The sequence below is a fragment of the Cibotium barometz genome, chromosome 42, assembly GCF_041138505.1.
Source record: "Cibotium barometz isolate CiBa-2024 chromosome 42, ASM4113850v1, whole genome shotgun sequence".
NCBI lineage: Eukaryota > Viridiplantae > Streptophyta > Polypodiopsida > Cyatheales > Cibotiaceae > Cibotium > Cibotium barometz.
The window spans coordinates 42,733,793-42,744,072 of record NC_141087.1 but is presented as its reverse complement, the minus strand read 5'-3'; the positions used below and the strand labels follow the sequence as shown (position 1 = coordinate 42,744,072).

The 10,280-nt window shown below is 41.9% G+C and overlaps 1 protein-coding gene across 1 annotated transcript; it reads right to left on the bottom strand.

Moving 5' to 3' along the window:
* Positions 1-7,013: 7,013 nt before the first annotated feature.
* On the bottom strand, positions 7,014-9,985 carry LOC147614498 (serine/threonine-protein kinase D6PK-like). The gene is made up of 3 exons (XM_086781063.1): positions 9,517-9,985; positions 8,437-9,346; positions 7,014-8,110 (listed from the first exon to the last, which is right to left on the bottom strand). The coding sequence occupies exons 2-3, from the start codon at positions 9,210-9,212 to the stop codon at positions 7,207-7,209; spliced, it is 1,680 nt and encodes a 559-aa protein (XP_086637189.1). The 5' UTR covers positions 9,213-9,346; positions 9,517-9,985; the 3' UTR covers positions 7,014-7,206.
* Positions 9,986-10,280: the final 295 nt, after the last annotated feature.

The window sequence follows — 10,280 nt, the reverse complement described above, 5'->3', positions numbered from 1 at the left end:
CATTAGACTCTGTGTTCTCGAAAAACAACAACCTCTTTACAATGTTTTTCTTCACGCATAATCTTTGCAATGTCATTTTACCAAGCTGAAAAATGAACGAAGACACCTGAACCATTATTTGCATCGACTTGTTGTAGTAGTCTATCTCATCTTTGCTTCATGCCAAATGTTGTTGTAGTTGTTGGTCCCATCTTTGAATGTGTTATCTCCTTGGGATCGTTCCCAGCAATGGAACTATGTTTAGTCTATTTTTTAACCTTTGGGCATCCGTGTGATATTTAAGGTCGAAATTGCAACTCACACATGGCTACATACCATCACCACACGCAACGAATCCTTAGAAAATAGCCAAGGCATACCACTCCAAGTAATACACACACACCAGCCCTTTGGTAGCTTTCCATACAAAGAAGAACCTCAACCAAGATATCACTAGTTAAAAGCTTAGTCAGGTGTCTCTCACGTACATATAAGAACTCTCAAAACTAGCATGCCTTGTGTAGAACAATGAAAGGAAACTCACACATGGCTACGTACCATCACACATGGCTACATACCATCACCACATGCAAGGAATCCTTAGAAAATAACCAAGGCATGCCACTCCAAGTAATACACACACACCAACCCTTTGGTAGCTTTCCATGCAAGGAGGAACCTCAACCAAGATATGACTAGTTAAAAGCTCAATCAGGTGTCTCTCACGTACATAAGAACTCTCAAAACTCTTATGCCTTGTGTAGAGCAATGAAAGGAAAAAGAAACAACCAAGCAATGTTAGCAAGCAACCCAAATGTTTTTCACTCACGCACAAGAGGAGCTCAAGTCAACAAAGCTTCAAATATCTTAAACTATACACACACTCAAAACTCACACATGTGCTCATAAATGTGGATTCCACAACTAGGGCTAGAGGGGACTTAGACTTCCCCCACCATGTTATTGTATAACACGGAGAGACTATCTCCTATGACACATGTTAAGTATAGGAGATTCCCAAATATTACAACCAATGAGAGGTGGTTAATATTCATTACTCCTCTTTTCTAAGTCCAAACCTTAAGAAATGTACACTAAAATAATACCAAAGGATGTGCAATGTGCCCAATTACATGTGTGATGTGTACACATGTGATGTACAATGGGTATGGCTTGAAAGCCCATAGAATGTGATATATGTGCGTTATATCCATGCACTCATAGATGTGCAATACATGCATGAATAGTCCTAGAAAAGATATACATGAAGCCTAATATACAAAGGCCTAATGTGTTAACCCAAAAAGGGTTAACAATCTAAAACAAGGAAGTGCATTAAAGAAAAGATAAATAAACCATGGCAAGGAAGTGTAGGAAACTAGGGTGCACCAAGATCTATGGAGGATGGAAGATCATCATCATGATGTACAGTGAAGAGAGATGAGGCTCGAGGGAGAGAGAAGATAGAGCTCAAGCCATGGAGTGATCCACAAGGATTACATATATATGTATATATATGTATATATGTATATATATGTATATATGTATATATATGTATATATGTATATATATGTATATGTATGTATATGTATATATATGTATATATGTATATGTATATACATGTATATATGTCTCATATATGTATATGTATATTTATATGTATGTAAATATATGTATATATATATGTGTGGTATATATATGTATATATGTATATATATGTATATGTATGTATATGTATATATATGTATATAAATACACATAAAGAGAGAGAGAGAGAGAGAGAGAGAGAGAGAGAGAGAGCTCAACATTGAGAGAGATTGCACATGAACACAATGATTGTATTAGATGATTATACTCACACCATGTACAATATATTTATAGACATTAAAGCCTTATCTTTTGACCCTTACTAAGAGGTGGTTCACACCTAGAGTGTTCAATAACCCTTTCATGGTGAAACTCAAACGCAAAGGAAGCAATCAATCTCCAACTCTATCACGTCACTACCATGCTATTCTCTCAATCAGCGTATGATCGAATATGAGATTATTGCTTAGTCACCTCTGAGTCCTAATTGGGATAAGAATACATCTTTGCCTTTTATAGCATCAAGGCTTTACAATAACTCAAAAAGGCATCCAAAATATTCAGATTTTGGAGGGAAACGTGGGCAGAGAACCTTTTACTCAAATACAAATAGAAACTAAAAATTGAAGAAGAATCTCCCCTCGATGTCGTCGAAGATCTTTTTTCGGCGTTGTTTCCAACATTCCAACACTTGATGGTCAATTGTAGATTGGACACAATGGTGGCCAAGGCAACACCTATAATTGAAATCCTTTTGGACATGATGGTGGCCAAGGCAACACCTGATGGTCAAGTGTGGAAGAGTACTTGCAAAGAGCAAATGCTTCATGATGGTGCTTACAATACTAATAATTGAAATCCTTTTGGACACGATGGTAGCCAAGGTAGAGGACCCAAGAGAATGGATGAGGTCATCCAAGATATTTTAGTATGGTCACTAAGCACACGTGCAAGTTGTTGAACTGGTGAAGCACAGGAGCACCAAGTAGAAGAAAAAGCTATGAATTTTGACCTTTTAATCACATACCAAACTTGCAAATGATGATGTGGATTTGATTATGTCAGCTTATTCTTGTGTTAATTGTTGAAGGGTAGGTAGCCGGGCTAGTTTTGCTGATGATGGAGGGGATAGCTCTTCAACGGGATAGCTCTGTTGATGAGCTGCTTTTGATGTAGGTAGACAGATCATGGGTGCAGAATGTCAGTTGATTGGTGGCACTGCTGGCCAAAAACACGTTATCGATGGAGTGGCTAATTAGGAGCAGGTCGTCATGGAGCACCATATTAACGATGGCTACAGAGGCACTGTGGTGTGCTGGCATGGAGGTGGCGGGAAGAATAGGGATAAGGCTGGCAGTGTGTTGCATTGGCTACTGATGGACTAAGCAAGATCGAATCCCAGTAAGCTGCTGACATGGCTATGGTCGAGGTCGACGGAATACTGCCACGGGTCAAGCTGGCATGCAACGTAGCTAGGCTTAGAGAAACAAAATGCAATGCTTATAGATTGTTTGCAAAGGTGACTAGAGTGATGATGCACAGAGGGCGGCTGTTGGGTGGTGAGCAGCGGAAGGCGATGGCGGCTCTGTAGTGACAATTACTGGTGGGAGCAGAAAGGTTCAATGGTGCATATTGCAGCGCGTCCAAACAGTAGGTGGAGCTCTTAGAGAAAAACGCAGATTGTAGTAGCAAGAGAAGACGCAAAGATGCCTATGACTTTAGCATAAAATGCAGAGTTGATGGCTCTGATACCATGTAGGAAACTGGGGTGCACCACGATCTATGGAGGATGGAAGATCATCATCATGATGTGCAGCGGAGAAAGAATGAGAGCTCAGGGAGAGAGGAGATGGAGCTCAAGCCATGGAGTAATCCACAAGGATTAGGGAGAGAGAGAGAGAGAGATGCAATAGAGAAGCTCAAGTGAGAGAGAGAGATGCAATAGAGCTCAAGTGAGAGAGAGAACACAATGACTGTATTAGATGATTATACTCACACCATGTAGAATGTATTTATAGGCTCTAATGCCTTATCTTCTGACCCTTACTAAAAGGTGGTTCACACCTAGAGTGTTCACATTAAAAGACTTATTAATCCTTTCACATTAGAGACACTCTGAGTACGCCGATAGGAAGATAAAAAATTAAGAGAAGCAAGAGGATGTACAGAATACAAAAAAAACATACATATTCGACGATCTAGCTTTATTTTTCATGCAATGTAAGTTCTGGAGATCAGAAGAGCCCTGAGGAGGAGTGACTACTCTAGAACAACCAGGATCAATAGGGCATCTATGAGGAGCTACAGCGGGTACATGTGGATTAGTTGACCTTGACGAGTCTGGCTCAGTAGAGGGATGATAGAGCAATGAAGGAGAACATGCACAGGGTGAAGGGTCAACAGTTTTCTGGTTTATGATTTCACGAAGAGGAAGTCATTTCCGAGCCATTCTAGAAAGACCATGCAAATATGAAAGAATGATGCACTTAAAGAATAAAAATAAAGCTCAAAAAAAGAATGATCATGCTTTGTTGCATGTTGCCCAAAACATGGATATTATGGAAACAAAGCATGTAGCATATGCCGACAACCAAGACTACATGAACACCTTAGATAAATCATGTGAATCCAAGAGTAGCACCAAGCATTACTAGATAACAAGAATCGAAGAAGCCATCCATCCATCAACCATAACATAGGCAAAGGTACATGGAACAACCGGTCTAGACCAAGTGAGCATGCAAAGGTTTCCCAAAAAAACACACATGCGCAATTCAAACATGGAGTTCAAACAAAAAACATAACCTTAGTATACGTAACCTTTCATCCTCACCAACCTTAGTGAAAGTAACATGATCCAAGTTACCTTTGATTTATTTAAAGCAAATTAGTATTTTGGTGGCTTATTTTGAGCATTGACACATATTGTTCTCTTTTTGTTTTTTTAGCATCCTTCACCCCCCAACCCCCCTCTCAAACTCCACAAAGAGAGAAAAAGACATGAAGGAAGATAACAAAAAGCATGGTTATTTAATATGTTCTTTTTTTACTTTTTCATTGGTTATGCATTGTCCATGTAAGTCTTCTTGGTAGATGCATGTTTGAAGCTTGTTATGATTGTGAGGGCTCATAACACCTGTACTCAACCATAGAAGACAATAATGTAGTCTCTGTCTATCTCTCTCACAAACACACACAATTTCATTGACTCTAAACTAAATTATATCACATTTCTAAAACTAACTACACTTAAAATAATGCAATCTCTATCTCTCTCACACACACACAATTTCATTGACTGTAAACTAAATTATATCACATTTCTAAAACTAACTACACTGAAAATTTTGTTGCTTCAGATATAAATATAGATAGAGCGAATGTAGTGTTTAATGTTTATTGCATTTATATTGATTAATTATTATAGCTTTCATAAAAATCTTTTGAAAATATTTACTCATATTGTGTTTTCTCTCTAATAATGTATTATTTTGTCCTCTCTCTCTCTCTCTCTCTCTCTCTCTCTCTCTCTCTCTCTCTCTCACACACACACACACACACACACACACACACACACTAGTCCTCTCTTACCAAAAAACAATATACATGGGGAGGATGTACTTCAAAGAGAAGTCATCAAAGGAAGAAAGCTAAAAACAGTAAAAAAAACCTTCAAATTGTGGGATGTCGATAGCCTCCAGTTGTTGACAGTTATGTAAGGATTGTGAAGATTGACTCGAAAGAAAGCATAAGAATCCAGAGAAGGTTGTCGAAGCATAGCATGATTTCGAGCCTTCCAAATAGTCTAGAGTGTCCAATATCTCATCCAAATGATGAAAGTGTCAAATCGAGCCATACAAGATAATAGAACACCAAAAATCCAGAAGGGCTTTCCTCCTTTGAACGATGTAAAACGTCCTCGAAGGTTGTGAGTGCTGGCAAGAAATTTCTGGACTCCTTGCAATGCCAAAGAAGAGGAATAGACTCTGCATGTCGTCGACATCGACAACATCTATCACTGGAGATATATCATTTTGCTAAAAAAAGAAAAATTGGAAGTATTCCTAAAAGACATCTCTATTAGAAGATGCTGTTGAGAGGCAACTTACAACTCCAATAGACGCTAAAAAGCATGCCTTTCGTGGTTCCTGTATTACAAGTGGTTGTGGAAACACCGAAAACCAATGGATGCTTTCCAATCAAAAAGAATTCCCAGTGAGCACATCTCTTCCATGCCAACAAACAAAAGACAGAGAAGGGAAGATGCACAAGGACATCCCAAATTTTTTCCTTCAAAAATTTACTAATCACTGAGAAATGTGCCAATTGTTCTCACACACACACACAATCCCAAACTTACATTCAATTGTTAACGTATATTAATTATATTATGATGATCAGTAAATTCTTAAACTTGATCACAACTTTTAACATATCTATAACAATCTACCTTGCATTGTGGAGTTATATTACAAGTTGTAGGCATTTGTAGCTTTTTTTAATGAACTCTCTCTTTCTCTCTCTCCCTCTCTACTTACATTACACGCACACACACCTTCGATCCAATTTCCACGCATGCTTGAACTAAAAACTAGTTGCAAAAGGAGAGAAACGAAGTAGGAAAAGATTAATTCGTCCACAATTTGTGTGGTTTCAAACTCAAATAATAGGATTTGCTACAGTCTGTCAACCACCACCAAAAGCCTGCGTTTGGTCCTTTATCAATTTCACACACATCCTAACATAGCATACATGTATTCATACATAAAAGAAAGTCCAAGTGCAACGTTGACAGAACTCTCCCATTTCTCAGTTACGATAGCAAGTTTAACATACTGGGACTGTTCCCGCGCAGGCCACACACGCATTCAACCACTGCAAATCATGGCCACCATCTCGCACAAGGCCATTGGCACGAGCTACGTAGGTCAGTCGCAGGATCCCTACTTGGGATAAAAAACTCGTGTGTTTCATGGTATTTCCAACCACTCAATGTTCACTTGGAAAACTATGTTCAATGTCACACTTTCAAGCCCCTCGAATGCCAGGCAGCCAGTGTCAAGCTATAGCCCATCACAAGTGCCCAAGATGAACCACTTGTAACACAGGAAGATAGCAAAGCCAAACTTAACTTCTTAGAAAACAGGGAACCAACCAACATCGTTATGGAATGAGAAAGTGCCTGCAATTATACTACACAAAAAAGAACAACAAAACGCTACCTCACGACTGGAAAAGACCGTCTCAGATCAACCACAACCATGGCATTGCTGTGCTGTTTCAGCCAATGCATTGCTTGCCACAGCAAGACATTTATCGTACATGATGCCCTTGGTGAAATAAACTTGCCAAAGCAATGCAGACGTTTGAGACCGTTAAAACAAGCTAAGCTACACATATCAGCACTCGATACAACGGCACACAAAAACACAACTACAAGCATCATCAATGTGAAATTGCAGAAAATAACAAGAGCTGAGTGAAGGCTAATGAAAACAAAGATCTGGCTGCATTCCAGACTTGGAAGACTGTTGCCAGTAGAATCTTCTTTGGGATTCAACTCCTTAACCATGAAGGCCAGTAGAAACAGTTCCCCAAATTTAAGGGCTGAAACAAGTCAAAAATGACCAAGCCTGCTTCTCAGAAGAAATCAAAATCTAGGTAAGAGCCTGAAGACTTAGAATCAGCATCCCGCTTCTCAGTAACAGCAGGTGATGAGGAAGGCAGGGCTGAGGATGCAACTTTACTGATGGAGAGATTGAGCTCAAATGGCCTAGGGACCTCTGGAGGAGCCATGCTTCGGATGAGTGCCCAATTGACACCTTCAAAAAAGGGGTGTTGCTTGATTTCCGTGGCTCCACGCTTGTAGGCCAGCCTATGCTGAGGATCTTTTACCAGCAGACCAGTTATCAAATCCCTGGCTGCATAGCTGACACTGGGAGTCTCTGGAAATCTTAGAGGCTGCCCAACAACATTGAAAAGAGTGGCTCGGTTGCCAGCCCCTTTGAAAGGAGTCCTGCCATGGAGCAACTCATAGAGAAAGATGCCAAAGGTCCACCAATCCACAGCACTCCCGTGCCCTTCTCCTTTGATGATCTCTGGGGCTAGATACTCATGGGTACCCACGAAGGACATGGACCGAGCTCCAGTCGGTTCTGCTATGAGTTCAGGGAGGGTAGTCATTTGATTCACAGGCTCATTCTTTGGTTTCCTGATCTTACCCAAGCTAAATGATGGTAGGATCTTGGGTAGAAGACACGATGGAGGAATACATGCTGGGGCCACACATGCTGGTGTAATACAGGCCGGTTCACATGCCGGTTGCACATAGTACGCAGGTATTCTTCGAGAGGGATCGGCATCCACAATGGAAGCAGACTTGACGAGTGTTGGCCTCACCACACACTGAAGCGAGAGATCGAAATCCGATAGCATGATGTGCCCATCCTGCCGGACTAGAACATTCTCCGGTTTCAAATCTCTGTAAACCACTCCCATCATGTGCAGATACTCCAGCGCAAGCAGCACCTCTGCTGCATAAAACCTGTCGAGTTTCGCTATGCAGTGTATAGTAAGCACAGGTTTGTTACATGCAAGTGAAAGGAAATATGATTCATATGATGGTAAACATGAATAATCCAGCATACCTTGCTGTCATTTCGGAGAAGTGCTTGCCCTGTTGCCTTTGCCTTGCTGTATGAAGATCACCTCCCGGACAAAACTCCATGACTAAGCATGTGAACTTATCCGTCTCAAAGTGTGTATACAAGGAGGGAAGGAAGGGATGGTCTAGGCATTGCAGAATCTCCCTCTCTGTCTGTGAAAGGAAATATGATTCATATGATGGTAAACATGAATAATCCAGCATACCTTGCTGTCATTTCGGAGAAGTGCTTGCCCTGTTGCCTTTGCCTTGCTGTATGAAGATCACCTCCCGGACAAAACTCCATGACTAAGCATGTGAACTTATCCGTCTCAAAGTGTGTATACAAGGAGGGAAGGAAGGGATGGTCTAGGCATTGCAGAATCTCCCTCTCTGTCTGTGCTCTTAGCAACTTCTTTCGGCTGGCCAGAGACCCCTTATCCATCACCTTCATGGCAAAGAAGCAGTTTTTACCCCTCAGCTCAGAGAGATAAACACTGCCTATATCCCCGCACCCCAGTCTCTTCAACAATCTGAAATGGTTCAATCCTAAGCTGCCCTCCTTTGATTGCACGGCCTGAATTGCCTCCCACTTCGAGTCATTTGCCTTGTGTGGCTTGTTCATAGCTTTGCTGAAGCTACTGTGAACACTCTCACTGCCATCACTCACCTCACCGAGATCACTGCTAGCCCTGCTCAGGCTACTATTACCGCTCTCCCCGAAATCATCACCTCTTTGGCCAGTTTTCCGGCTCTCCATTGACTTGCTCTTGAAGTCGACGCATGCACCATCAGCACTCATCTTACCACTCAAACTGCTCTTGCCAATGTTGACTCCGGACACACAGCTGCTCAAGCTGCTCTTCATACTGATGTCCATGCTGCTTGTGGAGCTGAGGCTTCCACTCATAGCTATGGAAGCATCAGAGGGCTTGCCACTACTCATGAGCTCTCCGGATCCCGCGAAACTCCTGCTGCTGTGCCCAAGCTCACCAGACGCCATTGCAAGAAATTTTGACTTAACTGTGTTCTGATAGATAAACACCAGTTACCTGCTTCGGTGCGATTAAATTAAGATCATCAGTACAGAGGCAAGCTTAAACATTGTCCATGGAGCCCCGGGGGCGGAGATGAACCCTGCAAAACAGTTGAAAAAGGCAAAAGCATCAGAGCTCATGGAAGACAAGGTGCACATGGGAACCCGAAAGCTCAAGCATATGAGAACAAATTAAAGGCACCCTTAATTAAGATCCCAAAATACTGCAACCTGCTTTGCTTGCAGGTTATTTTTTAAACATCATACATACATAGCTCCATGCAAGGCCATGACCATTTTGTTAATCTGAGTGGAGTCCCGGGGAAAGCACAGCAACCACGTGCTTAGCTTAGCTTCAGTGAGGGCTTAAGGGGCAGTTAGAACGCCAGAGAGGAGACTGTGTGCATAGGCTAGTAAAGTAGTGGTGGACGGGGAGGGGGGGGGGAGGGGGAGGAAGGACATAAAAGCCGGCCCTGTCGTCCATCTCTCTCTCTCTCTCTCTCTCTGCTGCGCCCACATACACACACTCCAACACATTATACACACACCAGCGCAGCACATTTCTTTCTTGCGAGTCCCTCCAAAAACGCCCCATCCTGAAGAGAGAGAAACGTGTTTCACCTCTGGCAAGCGTGCATTCCGGGAAGAGAGAGAAAATCTAACCTATAGGAGTCCAGCCTCCGGCCCTCTGCCTCACGGCCCTCATCCCAAACGTGCTAGCCAAGACAACTATGGAGTCTGGACATTAATACGTGTGTTTCTGCTTTTTATTCTACCAAGATTCTAAGGTGAAATATTGTTAGGTAAGTGGGACACCTTTAGATCTCATGGGTCCCCAGAAGAGATCTTGTCTCGACTCCCTAATACACACCTAAGGGCCATTACACACTTATGGCCGCCCATCTCTCTTTTGTGAGCTAGTGTTTTAACGTCAAAGATTAAAAGTGGAGGCGCGACGGATCAAAATTGCCCCGGCCTCCTTCCAACATGCTCAAAATAGCTACAACATTTTTACCATAGATCGGACCTTGGTTG

Coding starts and splice junctions, on each gene's coding strand:
- LOC147614498 (XM_086781063.1), bottom strand. CDS start 9,212: ATGGCGTCTGGTGAGCTTGGGCACAGCAGCAGGAGTTTCGCGGGATCC. Junction 8,111..8,436: donor TTCTCCGAAATGACAGCAAG/GTATGCTGGATT, acceptor GAAACTCGACAG/GTTTTATGCAGCAGAGGTGC.